The sequence below is a fragment of the Stigmatopora argus genome, chromosome 2 (genome assembly GCF_051989625.1).
Source record: "Stigmatopora argus isolate UIUO_Sarg chromosome 2, RoL_Sarg_1.0, whole genome shotgun sequence".
In the NCBI taxonomy this organism is placed as follows: Eukaryota; Metazoa; Chordata; class Actinopteri; order Syngnathiformes; family Syngnathidae; genus Stigmatopora; species Stigmatopora argus.
The window spans coordinates 9,453,617-9,473,105 of NC_135388.1; the positions used below are offsets into that span (position 1 = coordinate 9,453,617).

General features: G+C 41.1%; 1 protein-coding gene across 3 annotated transcripts in view; it reads right to left on the bottom strand.

The window, feature by feature from the left end:
- Positions 1 to 19,489, bottom strand: part of LOC144067535 (E3 ubiquitin-protein ligase RNF128-like) — a 170,708-nt gene that overhangs the window by 150,264 nt on the left and 955 nt on the right. Inside the window, exon 2 of one of the 3 annotated variants that reach the window (XM_077591372.1) lies at positions 15,154 to 17,767. The exons of the other annotated variants lie outside the window; for them this stretch is intronic. Within the exon in view, the coding sequence (XP_077447498.1) occupies positions 16,535 to 17,605 (1,071 nt within the window). The 5' untranslated portion in view covers positions 17,606 to 17,767 and the 3' untranslated portion in view covers positions 15,154 to 16,534. Of the gene's footprint in view, positions 1 to 15,153; positions 17,768 to 19,489 lie in introns of those variants that run through there. 3 annotated transcript variants of the gene reach the window in all.

Here is a 19,489-nt window from a genome sequence, read left to right on the forward strand (position 1 = left end):
CGTTCGAATCCCGTTTCGGCGAAACCTCCGTTCGGCCGAATGAACGTTCGGTGGAACGTCCATTCGGCGACCTGCCCGTCTGTCAAACGTCCGTCGGCGAAACGTCTTTAGGCGAATCATCCGAGTACCGATGATGTCGCTCACACTGGTACTCAGTGCACTCAGGGAGGTTGTCTTTCTGCTCAGACCAAAAAAAAATTAGAGGGAACTTTGGTTCGGAGCTGAATGAACCAATCACGGTGAGGTATACGGCTCTGGAGGGCGGGACATCGGCCGGGCTGTCCAGTGCCTCGCTCACTCACTCATTCATTCCTCCAATCAGCTGGGCGGAGGAGAAGCCGTGAGGCCGATCACTCCGCTCGGCGCGCACACTCCTCCGCTGCTCTCAGCATAGAACTGAATGAGGCGCTATGATCCGTGATCCAGCCTGTGTCAGTGTCTGTAGCCATCTCCGCGATTGAAACGGAGAGCGAAAGTGCACATGCGCCACAAACCCGCGCGACTGAATGTGAAAGATCAACCCGAGACTCATTCCAAGTGGAAAAACATATTACAGAGCCCCAGAGATGTCTCTTTCAAAGCCTGCCGTGAAGAGAAAGGTCGGTGATGAGCACAGACAGTTTCAAGAAAAGTGGGGAGTGCAATATTTCTTTGTTGAACACAGGGGCACCCCGACGTGTCTCATTTACACTGAAAAAGTTGCGGTGCACAAGGAATACAATTTGAAACGTAATTGTACTATGAGACATGCTGAGGAGTACGAAAAATACCAGGGAGATGAGAGAGCCAACCAGGTTGCCAGTCTTAAAACACGTCTTCTGAGGCAACAGGATCTCTTCAAGAAGGCTACCAAAGACAGTAATGCAGCAGTCAAAGCTAGCTACGCCGTTTGTGAGTTGATTGATCCTGTGCTAAGTGATCCCAAATGGCTCATGGACTTGGCTTTTCTTGTTGATATCACACATGAGCTTAATGTACTGAACAAGAAGCTACAAGGCCAGGGGCAACTTGTCAGTGCTGCCTATGACAACGTGAGAGCATTCTGCACTAAACTTGTGTTATGGAAAGCCCAGCTCTCTCAGACAAACCTTTGCCATTTCCCAGCATGCAAGGCTCTCGTGGATGCAGGCACACCATTCAGTGGTGAGAAGTATGTTGAGGCCATTTCGAAGCAAGCAGATTTGCAGACTTCAAGACACACAAAGCCACATTTCAAATTTTTGCGGACCCCTTCTCCTTTGATGTGCAAGATGCCCCTCCTGAGCTTCAAATGGAGCTCATTGACCTGCAGTGCAACTCTGCACTCAAAGCCAAGTTCAGGGAGGTGAGTGGAGAAGCAGACAAGCTTGGGCAATTTTTGAGAGAGTTGACCCCCAGCTTCCCTGAACTTTCCCGAAGGTTCAAGCGGACCATGTGCCTTTTTGGGAGCACATACTTGTGTGAGAAGCTCTTCTCCACCTTGAACTTCAATAAGTCCAAGTACAGGTCCAGACTTACTGATGAGCATCTTCAAGCTCTACTGAGGGTCTCCACTGCTTCCTCCCTCAAGCCAAATGTGACTATGTGAGAAGAAGCGCTGCCAGGTCTCTAGCAGCAAGGAGTAGGCAAAAGAAGCCGTGTTCAGAATATTTCATGTTCAATGTTCCATTCAAGTTCAGAAAGTTAAAGGTTAAAGAGCTGTTAATACAGACATTTGAAACGGAATAAAAATAATTCATTTTCTCTACTTAGCCAGCCAGTGTATATCTACTGTATGCTCATTAGTATTATTTGGTTTTATATTACTGATTGATTTATTTTTTATTCATCTTTAAGTTAATTTATTTAATTCATTATTTTTTGTTAAAAAATAAAGATATTTTATAACGTTGGAAAGTTTTATCAGTGCTTTTCTTGTGGAAATCCTGATGCGGCCCAGTCTCACCCAGACTCGGCCTCTAGCGGCCCCCAGGTAAATTGAGTTCGAGACCCCTGCTTTAGAGAAACTGGTTAAGGTCAGTTCCGGGTGAACTTTAAAATCTGTCTAAATTGCAAATGAGACGAATCAATTTAAACAAAGAAATAACTGAAATTATGTAATATCTACTTATTAGACAGATCTATGCATTAACTACAACACAGCAGTAATCAACTGTATGTTTTTCCACTACATACATACATACTCATCGTTCATAAGTGGGAAATTGCAGAAGAAAGAAACATTTATAAAACAGTCCGCTGCAGTACACTCAATAAACTTTTGCATCTTTTATTGTAACACTTGGATTGTGATATATTATCTAAGATATCTACTCTGTAAATGGAGTCAATAAAATGAAAATGCAGGCTGTTGATTAAAAATTCAAAAGTAACCAAAGGAATTCAGCCACAGCCCCGCTTGTTGTGACATGACTTGTTGTGTGGTGTTGTGCACATTAGCATTCAGTCTGATTGCACAACTTTAATCAAGACCTTTGCCAACAGCACGGACAATACGTGCGAGGCAATTTTATGTTGGAAAGAGCCCATATTCCTATTCCTGTAACAATGCATTAATGACGCAGAGGAGCATTACACTCTTCACTACCTTGGCATTTTTGAAGGTTAAATGGGGAAATCTTAAACTTAATGAAATTCTATTGAAAAAAAAAATCCTCACTTTGTTTTCAAAATAATAATATCCATTAGAAATCCAACTGTGGAAATGGGGAATACTTTAGTTGCATAAGACATTAACCTGGTTGATCTGTAAACACTGTAACACTGATTATGCAACTTATCAAATAAAAATATAGCTTTATGAGCCATTATTGTTGGGCAGTATATCTAACGAATTTACAAGCTTTATACCAGGATGAGAGGAAATGAATTTCTTCCAGCAAACACTGCTAATGAAAATAAGAAATCAAAGTACTGTAATTTGATTTAGGACATTATAAACACTTTTTTTAATAACTAAACAAAACATTATAGTATCATCAACTAACAACCAAAACCAAATTTAGATCCTACCTGAAGTGTATGTGTAAAACCTTGGACCTAAATTACTACTTTCCTACCAGTGCCATTTGGTGGAAATGTAGGGTTTTAAACAAAGAGCACCAAAGAACAATAATTGGTGATTTATTGCATTTATTTTGAAGTGAACTGTGACTAGGTTGGAGATTACCATCTCACCAAACTGAATGTCTTTCATTCCCTAGAAGAAAAAAAAACAGTGCATCTACTGAAGTAGATCGAAATTGTCCTTGACTGTTTGCAGGCAAGTAAACCAATCAGATTAAACCGCACTATTGTCAGAGTTCTGCTCTTTTTTGCCTCGGTTAGCAGGAACATTGAACATTGCCTGGATCTGACACCGGCTAACAACATAAAGATAGCCCCCCTCCTGCTTTAGTGCCAGAGTAAATTAATTCTCCCTGCAAATCAATGGTCTGATGCCCTATACACATTGGCACACAGGCTGCTGCATCAGCCGCCTCCTTTTTCGCCACTGTAGCATCCCCCAAATGACCTTGTTTATCAATCAGATAAGCACACCGAGTCCAATGGAAAAGCAACAAAAATCTTGCGTGTTTTCCTGTTTTTTTTGCCACGTGGATACAAACAAAAAGAAACCCTTGCTGCCCTAGACTGTCCAGATCAATAGCAAATAGGTGTCACGCTGAGAGGATAAGCTGTCTCTCTTGCTTTCCATCCTGACTGAACACTGTCCCTCTATGTCGTAAGGGCACATGTCTAGTCCAAGGAGATTGGAGGGACACTGTTTGGAAGGAAACAGAAAAGGAAGAGATGTTGGCACCAAAAGGAGGGAAGAGATGATTGCCAAGATGTTGCACAACAAACTCTACTCTTTCCAGAAGGCAGAATTATCATTCAGGGCAAAAAGATCCGATGGCCTGGGCGCGGAGGATGCAGCATGGAAATAACAATGCGCACAATAATGTGCATGTATATACACTAGAGGTGGGAACCTCACGATAAGATACTCGGTACAAAGCTCATAATAATGATTATCTCATGATATGGCCATAAAATAAAAGATTAAGCCATGTTTACGTGGAATAACACTCAAGCAGTAGCATTTTGCTATGGTATAGTCAGTCTATGTGCCCAAAATATAAGTGTACACTCTAAAAATGAATCTTGCCAACGATAATAAACCACTGGCAACAAGAGTGAGTACATCCTCCAGGGTTCTCCCCAGTGATTAATAAGCCTGTGTTTGTCAACAATGAGTCACTTAGGGAGTGTCAGTGGCTCGTTACTGATTAAAACCTGCATAGATATACTTTTTCGGATAAAGCTACTGTTCTTTCCTTTAAGCAGGAAGTCTTAATTGAATTTTGTTAATGCCCATTGATGAGATTCAAGGGCTCTGGAAAGCCGGCTATTGCTGAGTGGTATCATTATAAAGTGGTTTATGTAAGATGCTTCCCAATGGGTGTAATAAGGATTTTATTTATGATGTGCATTAATGCTTCATAAGTAAAGAACTAGCGGCAGAGGTTCAATTGCCGTCCCATACTGACAAGATCATTTTTATTCCAATTTCAATCTCTGTTAAAGGTCAAGATACACTTTTTTTCCACAGAAATTGCCAAACCTTTCTCTTAAATTAGCTTCTTGGAACACAGACTGATTCAAACCACATTTCAATTGAAAGAAACACAATCTAAACAGCTTCATTAATGTTTTGTTGCAGGTGAATGTGTGCCATCTCAAGTTCTTTATGATTTGTATTAAATCTACATATTAAAGCTGTAATGGAAGAGGTCTTAATAGAGATCATTCCTATGTTCCTTGAATGTTTTGTGTGCTTTTCTCACAGAAAAGAACATAGCTAAATGTTTCTTTCCCCAAAAGAAGAAAAAAAATGCTGCACCTGGAATTATTCATACCTTGGCCATATATTGATTTATAGATACAGCTGGTTTGTAAGCTTGCCAGTCAGCTGTAAATTGATGCTAGTTTTTAGCTGCCTGCCAGGACCGCTGACAGAATCACAATGACAGTGTTATGGAACATAAAGTGTACAGCAAAGGGTCCAGAAATAGAATATTTTTTGCCATGTTGCTCTCAAAAGAGCCATTGTATTTTGTAGAGTGAAATGTTCGCTTTTTCCTATCAAATTTAATGCTTGGAACATAAAGTCAGGATGTGATTTCAGTGTTATTTCATTAGGTATGGCAGCATTTTGATTATTTTTGCATTGAAAGTTTATATAGATAATGATAAATGTGCAGTTTGCTATCTCCAGAATATTAAAGATGTTTGGGTCACACCCACGGTGGCTTGAAGACATTATTGTGCACATGGAAACTGATTTATCAAAGTTCATGCAGATTTGGGCCAATCAGAGTGCTGAAAAAGTAGCATCAGCAGAATTGGACACTCAATCTGACAGCACATTCTATATCACATGTGTCAAAGTGGCAGCCCGGGGGCCAAATCTGGCCCGCCGCATCATTTTGTGTGGCCCGGGAAAGTAAATCATGAGTGCCGACTTTCTGTTTTAGGATCAAATTAAAATGAAGAGTATAGATGTATATTTAATGTCCTGATTTTCCCCCTTTTAAATCAAAATTTGTAATTTTTTAATCATTTTTTTCTTTTTCAGTTCAAAAATCATTTTGTAAAATCTAAAAATATATTTTAAAAAGCTAAAATAAACATTGTTTTAATGAATTGAATATTCAGGGCTTTTAATCCAGTTCTTTTAATCCATTTATTAAAAAAAATCTAAATATTATATCTAAAATGGTCCGGCCCACGTGAAATCAAGTTGACGTTAAAGGGGCCCGCGAACCAACCCAAGTCTGACACCCTTGTTCTATATTATCCCTGCTACAAAAGAGCAAAACACATGTATTTTTAAATCTTAATTACTGTAATTGTGAATAAGTTCTTTGAGACTGTCAAATAAGTGGTCATTTTAAAAATAGACTTTTTGTTGTGGTTGTAGCTTCACGAATAGCAAAAAGAAGAACTACCTTGTCCTTGTGATAGAGTTTAAATAATGCAATAGTGTTGATATTGATGTAATGTTAAGCCTGGTGACAACACGTGTCCAATGACCGACCGCCATGTGATCTCTTTCCCAAGTGCAGTACAATGTGATGGCAATGATCACAGGATGCTTCATGGATTTAAAAATGAGTCTTCAGTGTGTAGAGTTTGTATGTTCTTCCTGGGCTTGCGTGGGTTTTCCTCGGGGACTCCAATTTCCTCCCACTTCCCAAAAACCTTTGAGGCTAGGCTGATGGAACACTCTAAATTGCCCCTCGGTATGAGTGTGAGCATGAATGGTTGTTCGTCTTCTACATTCAGGATGCCCCCAGCTGGTGCCTGAAGTCAGCTGGGATAGGCTCCAGCTCCCCTCCAGCAGTTCAGAAAATGAATGAATGAAAAAGTTACAATAAAAAAAGAAATCAGGAACTGCACCAGGCTTTGATAATACATTTTTCTTTTCTCAAAAACAGCACGCATCAAATGCTTTTAAAGCACACTAGGGGTGAACAGCCGAGTTACTTTATCGCATGCAGACTGTTCTTGAGTGCATTTCTTACAATTGTGACTAGTCAGAGAAGTAATCTTTGCTTAGCGGCTCCACCTCTGCATGATGTGGAGAGTTAAAAGGCTGTCATCTGGCCTTAAGGCCACTTCAAACAGCCTAAAGAAGTGTGAGCTGCAACACAAGTGACAGATACGCACAGGGGGTCAATGACTTGAATGTGTGTGTGTGTATATACAAGCAGTCTTGGTACACGCGTTTTGTTGCAAAGGTACACATGCAACGGCGTGCTGATACATATGTGTTGACGTGCATGAGCGTGTGCATGTGGAGTTGGAGAAGGCCTATTAAAAAGCTGCCTGAGGAGAAGGCTTTCAGCAGGGAATCTGTGGGGGGGGGAGAGAGGACGGCTGGGCCATTGTGTGTCACAGTCCCATCCTGAGAGCTGGAATTAAAGTCTTTCTCCTCTACCCAGCTGGAAGATTCTGTACCACCACCGACCCCGTGTTCAATTAGAGCGGCCCTCGTCAAGGAGAACAGAGACCGAAACAAGCTACGAGGATGACTGATGAAAACGACACAAGTGAGAAGGTAATAATGATTGGAGGAAAAAGAACCCCAAAAAAAATCATTACTGGTTTGCAATGCTGGAAAATAATTAACTTGGAATGAAGCAGGGTAAGGAGTTGGATAAAGCGACCATGAATAGGTTCCCCGATGAGAGAAATTTTGAAGTGTTCCGGGCAATTTTGTGCGCTCATATTCAGACAAATGCTTCAGAACAGTGAAGATGGACATTAACTAGAAGTATACTTGTGAAAGCAATCAAACTGTTTTTTTTTCAGGCAAAGAAGTGAAATGACCATGGCAGCCATCTGGCCTGACTCCAATTGAGCACACATATCACTCGAAGACAAAACTGAAGGGAAAATGTCCAGGGAAAAAAGTAGAAACTGAAAATTGTTATATTGCATCGCTACACATAGAATTTAGTACTTTCTGATGATGATTTATCCATTTCAGACATTAGGCTGCAATTGATTCCAAAGATTTCCCAAACCACTATCAAAGCTCAATTTATGATTGCTAGTTTACCCCTCTACTTTTGGTCCCTGTTCGTAAAGAAATTAATAGTCGATTCATGCTGCAGAAAATGTACTTGACCAAAATATGTTTGCAAAAAAATTTGAAACTGTGATTCATGTCCCAATTATGTGATGGCACCCTGTAGTCATACATGAAAAGAAACAAAATTAAATGTTAAAAAAAAATTAAAAAATTAAAATAAAAAGCCACCGTGACTAAAATTTTTAAAAAAAGAAATTCTAGTACAGCACATTAGTGAAATAAATTCAGCTGCATTTAATATAATTCTCATATGACTAACATTGATTATGCTGGTATCTGAATAAATGTGTCCATATTGTGTATGGTAAGTGATGATCCAAAAAGACCTTCAGACTTGACTCCTTTAATACTTCCCACACGCATCAGCAACACAAAAGGAGGGGAAAGGGTGCATGGTTTGCCATTGTGAAGGTGATAGTCCAATTGAATTAGGACAACAAACATTAACAGACAATAATGAACAAAGAGCATGACTAATTTCGCTAGTTGTTTCCAACCTAAGCAACATCAATATTTACCAAAGGGAATGAGTGTGACAACGCACATTTATCAGTAATTGGATCACAAAGTGGATAGATGGAAGATTTGTAGGCAAGCTGTGGTCTCCTCTCTGCACGTCGTGTCTGTTTGGCCTTCATTATTCCCAAGGTTGGATTTGGACTTGTGGGTGAACAATTTGTCACGAACAACCTGTGCTGTCTTACAGTTACTGCTATTAAGGACTGCTAGTAGCATTGCTTGAGAGATTGGTGTGTCTTTGTCCGCTTCACAACGAACAAAGCAACTTCAGAGATGGATTTTCATCCGCATTTCGCCAGTGTAAATAAGGCAATTGAAGGGGAAAATGGCCTGTCCTGAGACATAACAAGACTAGAATACACACACTAGCATGGGGGTTTTGTGTTGGCCATGACTATATTTGGGCCTTTTCCCAGCCGTCTGCACTGTTCTACCAGATTAGTCGGCTCATTCACTCCTGACAAGCTCATTTCAACCCTTATACGACACGCATACACGTTGCCGAATGTGACCGTGAGGGCAAGGGAATATAAACCAGAGGCGGATGACGCCTTGGCCAAATCTCAATGAAAACATCCCATCAGAGCTCACAGTTACCGCTCTTCAAACATCACATCATGTGATCAGTCATGCACACTAGCTCATTTATGGTGAGCCACTGACACCAGCATGCACATTAGAGATTAATCCCAGAGTGAAATCCTTTCCATGGCACATTCTGCATAGACTACGCACGGCCCCCAACTCAATACGGACAAATAAAGAATCATGAAAAGGAGAAATGAATGCAAATGTGTGGAAATAGTGTGATTGAAAGCGCCGTTCCGTATTCTGTGCAGAACAATATTATCTTTGGCCTGCTGAGATCTGAACCGAGCAATCAAAACAGTATGCAGATCCGTGATGATTTCTTCAATATGCATGGCTGTGGCTGTACGTGGCTGGAAAGAAAAGCCACACGTGGATTCGTGCGCATTGTCCAAAAGAAGCGTGTCCCTCTCCTCCCACTACGCCGTGACATCTTTCCAATCTCGTATTCCGGGCCGCTCCTCTGTGATCAAGCTGCTGTCACAAGTGGGCTTTCGGCACTGATTAAGTTGAACTCGCCGTGCAGAAACTGCCAGGCACCGTTGTGCTCAGGGGCAGTAAATTACTTTTATTCACGCAGGAGGGTCAAGAGCGGGAGGGGGAAATGTGTTTGCGTGGGTGGTTCATCATCGGTGTTGTGTGTGGTCAAAAGCAAGATGCTATCACTTTCTTCTAAGTACCTGGTGGGGATTACTTCTCTTCTAATAGCTCTCGGAAACATAAGGTTACAAAAGATGAAATCATTAGTACAATTCCCCTGTTTTTTTGTGGTTTTTCCACATTCCACGCGAAAAACGGGGGATTACTGTGGAAATATTTGCAGGATTCCACGTTTTTTGCATTTTCGCAAGTTATGGGACTTTTGTTTAAAATATGTGGTCCAACACGTTGGTGGTTAAGGGGTTCACATTAATTTATTAAAATTAACTAAAGCTATCCATAAAAAAAAAATCACCTGAAGCGTCAGAATAAAACAATTCTGCTTGCGTAAGAGAGACGTGGAAAAGGTCAGCGTTGCATCCTATTCTCATCTCAACTACAAATCTGTCTGGAGCTCTCAGGAAACTCATACAAAAGAACCACGTCTGCGGTTTAGTGTACCAAAACAACACTCTGCCAAGTGATTCCCTCTTTCTGTCTGTCCTGTGTCGTAATCTTCTTTTAGCCCAGAGGCCAAGTTCCCCTTTGTCTTCAGAGTCACGTGGTGTTTTCAGTGACCCCACCTGAAGCCAGAGTCCTATCCATTTCATGGCTGCACATCCTCCCCCTCCGTTCCCCGCTCCCTTGTGTAGGCCTCTGCTCAGCCACACAGCAGCTCTCCTCCATCCCCAGACAAAAGAAGCTCCAACGGGATGTAACTTAGGCCTGCACATATAGAAAGTGGAGACAAAGCCCACTATTCTACACTAATAACAACACCTTATTGTCCCCTCCTACAAAAGAGGATACACATCATTTACTAGCAATTTCTGACAGCTCTGGGACACACATGGGTCCTCAGTCTTTTTCAAAAAAAAAAAAAACCACATTGTACTTCCATATTTCACCGTCATGTGAGGAAATTGCATAGGCTCACCTTGAATGTGAATGAGTTTGGTGCATTTCGAGGCTGTTGCCATTTGGTGTACTTTATATTACATGTCTTGAAAGGACATTATTAAGGTGGAGTTTTAATTTTAGGAGTAGCAAACATCTGTCATGTTTTTGTGAAAGTGTTGTTTTAATCGCATTGCTGCTACATATTATCAGCTCATCAAAAACTATTGGCAACTATTTAGACAATAGATTCATTGTTAAGAGGAGTGATATTTAAATAGTGGTTTCCCGATCCAGTATCTTTGCCCAATAAAGCTATTTTTGAAGAATTGGATAGTACTGGATTTTGGTCTTTTCAGTAGAATCATACTTTTCAGCTGCTGAAAATCTAACATTAAGCAAATGTCAGCTGAATGGGACGGCTTGACTTTAGAAAATAATAATAGTTTTTAAAAAAAGCATTATGCAAAAGTTTTTGCATGGATTTTTTTATGGAAATAGAGCAAACTATAGGAAACAAACTGTGTCCTTTTCCTCAACTCTCACAGATAAAACGTGTTGTTGCATTGTAACTCGCTGGTGTACGAGAATTAGGACAAACTTCTTTGTGACATTTATCGGGAAGCAAATGGCAGCCGCAGCTTGTGGACAAACGGCAGCCATGACAGATGGTCGTGGCAACAGAGACTTTTGGGGACCTGGCTTGCACAATGACACAGAGACAACAACCCCAAGCTTCTGTCGTCTCACACTCACAATACTAGATAACAAACCAGCAAACAGGAAAAAAAAAAAACTAAATCAATGCGACATGGAGGCCTGAGCCCATTTGCTGCTAACACTGCAGGGCTTTCGTACCCATTACAACCACGTATAGCCTAAGTGGTATTTAGTTTCATCCACATCGCTCACGTTGAAGAAGAAAGGCAAAGAAACCTCAAGGTGTTTTTTTTCTTCTGTGTGTCATTTTGATCACCCTTTGTCCTGCAAGCTTTCGGCAATTAAGCAAATGGGTCATTTATTAATGAGGGCCAGAGGCAACAGTACAGACCACGAGTTAATAAGGCTGAATGGATGGCCCGATTGGAAAGAAGTAAAAGACATACATACACTGCTTCCAGGGAGTATCGAGAGCTTATCCCACGTTTTGTTATATTATTTCTAATGTGGAATAAATTAGTTTCCTATAATTTCAAATAATCTTTGCACACTCAAAACGAATTAAAATGCCATGAATCTTTTCCACCAAGCCAGAAAATATGTCTGCTTCCTGCAACAACACGTACTCGGAGAAGCAATACTATTGAAAATAAATTGACATCCGAATGGGCACTGGAACCAGAATGAACTAGTTCACAAAAAGATTTACGAAATTAAAATTATGTTCAGTTCATTTAAAATATGAATTACTTGAAGAACTTTCTGAGGTACAAAATATGCATGAACATAATAATGGATTGACCAACTTAAAATACAATACTAGCAGAATTAGCCTATTGTCAACACTGACATGTTTACCAGATGAGCATCTATTTAGATAAGCTCTATTGTATTTGATTATTTGATTCCATTCATTTCATATTCAGTGCGACAAAAATGCTGCTAATCCATAGCAGCATTTACACACATTGTTCAGTATTTTTGTTTCCATATCATTATGAATATCGCAATCGCAAATTTCTTTGAAATCTAATTTTGAGGCTATAGTGCTCACCCCTAAAAGTGAATGACAGTTCATGTCAGGAAAGATTTGTAAGTCTGGTCACTCCTTAGTCGACGATGACTGTACTTTCCCCAATGCACAGTGTAGATCTGAAGAAAATTACAGGCCACAGCAGGGACTTCATCATTGATTGGAACTGCCAAAGTTGTGCTGAGACACACTTTTTTTCGGTGGAGGACACTTCGGTTGGGCCGTGCCTTATGCCATTAACATTCAGAGCGAGGCGCTGGGATATTTCACCAGGATATGATTGCACGAAACTCAATCTTTAAGACACAGGAGTGCTGACTTATCATTTTGATGGAACAAAAACAAACAGGATCTGTTGAAGGGGGAAGCCACACAGGAGTCCAATAACCTGAATCTATACTGTGAAAATTGGTAAGATGGGTACGCGATTTTTCTTGGACAGGTGATTTTTTCAATACTGTTACAATCGTTGAGAACATTGGGATTTTACATGTGTACCTTTCCGCTTTAAAAATTCATGTTTCTAATCAATTTCTTAACTCATTTACTACTATTGACAAAATTTGATTAATTGGACTTCGCTGAGCCACAAGCCATAGTACTTTCTTTCAAAAATAGAACCAAAAAACAGTTTCAACCCCATTTGCTGTTGACAGGGAAACCAGTTTCATTAGTGTGGTAGCCAGCATTTTTGTTGGGATTTTTTTTCCAAGAAGGTCTCATCTCATCTCATTTTCTGAACCACTTTATCCTCATTAGGGTCACGGGGGGTGCTCAAGCCTATCCCAGCTGACTTCAGGCCAGAGGCAGGGGACATCCTGAATTGATGGCCAGCCAATCGCAGGGCACAAGGAGACAAACAACCATTCATGCTCACACTCATACCCAGGGGCAATTTAGGGTGTCCAGTCAGACTAGCATGCATGTCATTGGAATGTGGGAGGACACCAGAGTACCTGGAGAAAACCCACGCAGGCCCAGGGAGAACATCCAAACTCTACACAGGTGGACCGACCTGGATTTGAACCCAGGTCTCGCGCTAACCACTCATGCACCGGGCGCCTTACCAAAAAGTTAATATGTAAATATGTGTTGACTAGGAATTTGGTCAACACAAACACTGCTGATGTAAGCCTCTTTTTTCCATTCAGCCAAGTCATTAACTCAGTCAATTGAGCCCATAGAAAGAAATGGATCAGCCGGTAAGTAGCCTATTCTGTTGTTTTGATCCAAAGGTTTTACCAACAAAGCGACAAATGAATTGTGGTCAATGTATTTGGTTGTTTTTTGGGCTTAACTGCAGTAAAATATTAATTAGACTTAGCATGAGAGCTAGTGACCCTAGTCATTTTCCTCAAATTATTTGTTTTTGTACAATTGCAATAGTTATCATCTCTGTGACAGGCAGTAACATGGACCCTATTTGTCCACTAGATGGCAGCAATGATCAGCGTATCTATTAAGCTACATACTACATATTGTTGATTCAAAAAATACTGCACCTATATAAAATACATAGTATGCATGAAGTATTCAAATATTTATACAGACATACATTTGTAAAGGAATAAATTAGACAATGCTTGTGTGATTGTGCTTAATAATGCTTTCCCCTCGGGTAACCAATGCTTTACATGTCATTATGAAAATTAAAAATATTTCTTTATACAGTTAATGTGCACACACACACATGTCTAAATAATTAGTGATCATGCCACCACACACTATTCCATTTGTGCTTCATCAATGAAATGAGAAAGAAGTAGAGTGAGAGAGTATGGTGTACTATACGATCTAACAGGAAACAGCGTTTGATGTTGCATGTAATCACTAAATGGATTCATTTGTTTCTTGCTGCACTTTTGTAATTCAATTTTCCTCCTTCATTAGGATAATTACTCAGGCAGTCTGGAACAAGCCAACCTCCAACAAGACCAACTGTGGTAATTTCATTCCAAAGACCTCCTTCGCTCAGCAGAAGAAGTGGGAAGGGCACATTTCAGTGAATAGATGTTGTCGTTTTGACTTGGTCAGGACGAGGAAAAACAGCATTTTAATTAATATGTAGTTCTAATAGTAGATCTGTTCCAGGAAATTTATATCAGAGGATGTTATGTTCTCTGAGGTCAGCACAAGAAAAGAACCATATCAAGATGTCCGTGTGTGTACTCAAAACATAACGAAACCAAAGTACACGTTCTTGCAAGCTTGTGTCCTGTGCTTTCTTTTGTTTTATGGTTGAGCTTTTAAAAAAATAATAATAATAAAGCAGGTGGAAATCATTGGTAAAAGATACTGCTATAAAACATGGTTCTGGGTGGTTATTTTCTTTAGGACTGTTTCCTTCAATTGTGACACATTCCAAATAAATGTTAGTTGATTCTATGCGCACCTTGTGTGTGAATTATTGTCCAGCAGATGACAGTAAAAGACAAAACATTCAGGCTATGTTCTGCAGGTTCAAAGTCTCCTTGGTTGAATAATGTCCTTTCCCCTCCCAATACATGTTGATTTTATTATTCTCAGTGTTTTGTCTGAAGTCAAATGACTGCAGGTTTATTCCACTCTTTGATCCCCATCTAGGATTGAAGGTCAAATGCAGTTTCAAGTGTACAGCCACAGACTGTACAGCATGCCGTTAAATGAAAACCCTCTGAGTCAATTTTCACAGTAACAACAGCAATAAATCAGAGGAGTGCCACCACTGAGCAGAGTGTGACTCTAAACTCAGGCTCGCTAGCCAGCCTAGTTAGATCAGTATTGATTCTCTGTCTCAGTGTGATACTGCAATAACATTTGACCTATGAATGCCGAGATCACAGCATAGGCCTGAAATCGAGAGCACGTTTGGAACGTGAAGCGGCAGAGAACTTTATGCCACAGTTTCTCACCTCAATAGGATGTGATACATAACCAAGTTTTGAATCAGGAATTGTGACTTCACGTTACATCTCCAATACAGCTAAACCACAAGTGACTCCACTTCACCCATCAAAAAATTCACATAAACACACCTGAAGTCTCAAGAATGATGCATCTAATTTATAAACGAGGAAGAAAAAAAACATCTGTGACTTGCAGTCAAATAAGGCAGATAGGCCAAAGCGCCTTGCATTCATACATTCTTTTGTCAGAAGGTATGGTTTTCCAATCGTGTTCTATTTTTTAGCAATGTAAAATTGAACTGCATCACAGCAATTTTTAAAACATTGTATTGTCCCACTAGAGATTAAAGTATTTTACATTGTGGGCTTGTTTTAGATAAACACACACAAAATTCTCATAACCACTGCCCATAATCCTCCTCATTGAGGGATTTATTGCATTCTGATAAGCATACATGTGATGTCATTATTATGTGATGATTTTTGGACTTCGAAGTTGAACAATGAAAACAATTCAGAAGGAAAAATATGTATTTGGTACAATGGCAAACTTATATAAATTGTATTTTCCTCATCTGGAGGACTCACTATATCTCAGGTATTGCATGTATCTTCAAGCTGTCCCAAAATACAGTCCGATGGGAATGCCTAGGTACATAAACTGTACAATTTCTTATCAGTTCATTCTAACCTGCTCTTGTATACAGTATACACAAAAATAGAGGAACGTACACAAAGGCTCACGTCTCCAATAACACAATCTCAAAGTGTGCAAGTCATTCTCAAATGAGTATACAAAAAGATTACTCCCCCCCCCTCCCCTTCCAATAAACAAATGTACAATCACCATTATCACAGACTTCATCTCCACTTTGACATTTATTGCTGGTGTATAATACAACGGAACTTTCCACTTCGAAGTACAAGCCGGACAGAATTAACAAGGAAGTATTCGATATGTGCTAACGTGCACGTTTCTATGGGCTGTGTGTTGAAGGCATACCAGGAACCCCGAGGGAATGTTCTCCTCTCACTAATGTGTCATGCTGCCTTTCTAGCCAAGGGTGTGTGCGGCAGCTTGGATTTGCAAATCCAGCTCGACAAGCCAGTGTGTGTTTTGCCATGTTAAGAGAATAACCAAATCAAATAAGAAAGTGTGCCTTCGTTAACAATATTTTTGTTTTTTCGCCCTTGAAAAAGTTACCTTTGGAGGACAGAATTTGACCAGCAGAGATAACCTAATTAATGTTCTATTGCACTTTGTCCTGAAACAGTGGTGACTCGCTGCCCTGTCAGAGCGGAATTGAACCTGTGCTCGCCCCAACTTGACTTTCTCACTGTACTAAAATGACATTTTCTTAAACACAAACTTAATTGGCATCCAAGGTAATTACAGAAGGTGCAGTTCCATTATTTAGTGGAAAATCTAGCGATACCATCCTGTGAGGCTACAATGAACTCTTGCATCTTCACCACGTTCCTGCGCTATTTGCTGAAAAGGTGTAAAAGCCGAAGCCAAACAGAATTGCTGTGAGCCAAGTATGGTAACATCTATAGGCCATGGCAGGGTGGTTCACTGTATACTAAAGAGGACATACATAGTACATTCATTTTTGTCCCCCCCAAAAAAATCTGCATATTTATTTTAACCTCTTAATTTAACTGCATTTTTTTCGGATAGTAACAGTTCTGTCACTGTCTTCTTGCAGTCTCCCCCTCAAACGCCCTGTTGTCATAGTGATTCTGTTGTCTCTCGGGGTCAGAGTTCAGCGGATCGGTGAGTGGAACTTCATACATGGCTTCCCCACCTGCCACTGTGATGATGCTGACCTCTTGTGGCGAAGCTTGGGACATGCTCTCCTTCTCCACCTCGACTCCTAGAGACTTGAGGATGTCGCACTTGCACATGGGACATGTCCTTTTCTCCAGCAGCCAGGGCTCGATGCAAGCTTTATGGAAAATGTGGCCACATGTGAGGACCGTCACCACCTCGCCCGCTTTGTACGACTCGATACACACGGCGCACATGTAAGCCTCGTCCCCCGTCGTCTCCTTGTCGTCCCGCTTCAGCGTGCGCGTTTGCAGGTGGCCGATGGCCTTCTTGGCCTCGGATTTCAGCTTCCTCTCGGCACGCCGGTGCATGCGCATGTTGTACAGGCGGTTGGCCGAGATAAACAAGAAGTAGGCCACGGATGCGGCCGTTACAATGAAGAAGGCGATGGACATGAAGTAAAGCCAGTAGGTATCCATCCAGGGGCCACGAGGGGAGCCCGGGTCGATGAACATCTGCACTTCTGTGCCGTTCCTCACCAAGCCGGCGATCTCCGTGCCTTGGACGTTGCCGATCATGACGGCCACGATATCCGGTGCCTCGTCGTGCTGCATGGTAACGGTGCGGTTTCCGTTGCCGTCGTCGTCGTACACCACCACGGCCAACGCTCCTTGAAGTCTGGCAGCGTTGATCTTAATGCTGAAAGAGCAGTTTCCCCTTTTTACCAGCGCTATCCAGGGTGTCTCTCCGGTGTCGTACTTGGGAGTGCAGCCTTTGGGGTCTTCCACGGGAACGAGGACAACACCTCCGGCTTTGGCCAACGGAGAGTTGCGGCCAAAGCGTCCACACTCGCATTCTTGGCTTACCGTCTGGTTGGGGCTGATGGAGTATTTGATTTGCAGCACAGCAGTCCAATAAGCGATAGCGACCGAACCGTGAACAAGTCCAAAGAAAGACAGCAAAAGCAGGCTCCGCTTTGTCTTCTTACCCATGGTAACGCTCTTCTTCCAATTCAAAACAACAGGAAGCCTTCCTCGATGGCTCGTCTTCAACACGCCTTTTTTCAGTCCCAGTTCCTGCTTGTCACAGGCTCGGGAACTGAATGCGGCTCAGGTTTCGCCCTTACCTGCTGCCAGCGGTAATCTGATACCAGCCTTTGGGTAACATAACACAAGCTACGCGTCAGCCGTTCACCTCTCCTTATCTTCCTGAACCTTGAACGCTGTGTACGCCTCACGCGTGCCAGGGAACTGCTATTCAACCAGTTAAAACACAGATAGAAATTACGAGAAGGCGAGCAATGAGATAAGGGTAGTTTTAGGGACACAGGTCCGAAGCGCCAAGCGGTTGTGTGGGTGTTAATAAAAGCTGCTGACTTTTGCTTGTGTAACGATGAGTAAAGCAACTGAACACGTTATTCGAGTTGAGCTTGTTTCCTTCCCTCTTTCTGTGGTGAAGATGAGTTTTGTAAAAAGAGGCGATACTGGTCTTTGGACAACTTCCATGTGCTTACGATTACTACATGAAAGTTAAAAATGGTAATGTTTGAATAGCTGCGCTAATTTAACTAAAAACTGCGCAATCCGTGAGGCTGACGGAATGGAAAAGACGTTGTCAAACATTTCCATTGTATCCCCTTACACACAAGTGAAAGCCGCAACTCACACACAGAATAAAAGATGACCTCCACTGACAAATGAGATGGAGAGGGCCCCCTGTCACACTAAATGATTCTACAGGTCACACGCACTTAACTGGAGAAGCCCTGGCACAGTAGGCCAGTGTTAAATATTTCAGTTGATGGGAATATGTCAGTAAATTTACATTAAATGCATATACTTATTGTTACCAAAGCTGGGTAAGAGGCTGACATTTCTGAATGTATTTTTTATTTATTTAAAAGGCCCGATTTAACTTAATAGAATATAAGAATAGATGTATTATTACCATAGCTGGAGCCAACATTTCTTGATAACAAGAAAAATTAAGAAACTGTGTTCACAGTGAATTCCTGAAATATGGACATTTGAACCGCAGAAAGAAAAACATCATAAAAAGCCTTGTTATCAGGCCACTAAAAATGTTTGGGGCTTTTGTCTGTCCATATTTGAGGATGATTACATAATATCCTTGCGGTGTGGGAGAATACATACAGCAGACTGATAAAGAGCATTTCATATTGATCAGGGGAAAAAGCGCTTTTCGAAGCAATACTGCTACCTTGTGGCTATATCGTCAAGTGCAGGACCTTGACAAAAGAGCCACCCCACCAAATGAAAACTGCCCTTTTATTTGTTTTCATCAGAACTATCATTATATCGAAGCAGTAGTAGTACATATCTCATCTGGTATGAATGGAATAATATTCACTATCTGTTAAATCATTAATGGTTAAATTTTAGTGCAGTGATACGCAAGTAGTACAGCACGGCGAAATAAGATTGTAGTATGTCATTAGTGTATGATGTTGCTGAATGTGTGAAATAAGCACAAGTGTGCTACAGCACACTATAGACTGAAAGCTGTGACAGGCAGAGTGCATGCCCCCTACTGGCTGACATGGGACTTACAGGCAAACAAACCCATTAAAAAAATCATCAGACCTGAACAACCTCAAAACCTGGGCTCTTGGGAACACTAGATCGTAAATCATACTACATGGCTACCAAGTTTCAAGACAAAGGAGTAGGACTTCATAGTTAGATTCCACAAAAAATAAGAAGAACAAGAACAACTACTACTTGAGTGGCCTGTAAAAACAAATTCAATGCGGTTTTAGTACTCAAGTCTAAGCCAAAAGGACATCAACGGCTTGGGAGCAACAATAAGAGGCAATATAGACCATTCAGTCATCTAGTATATTACTTTTTCAAAAG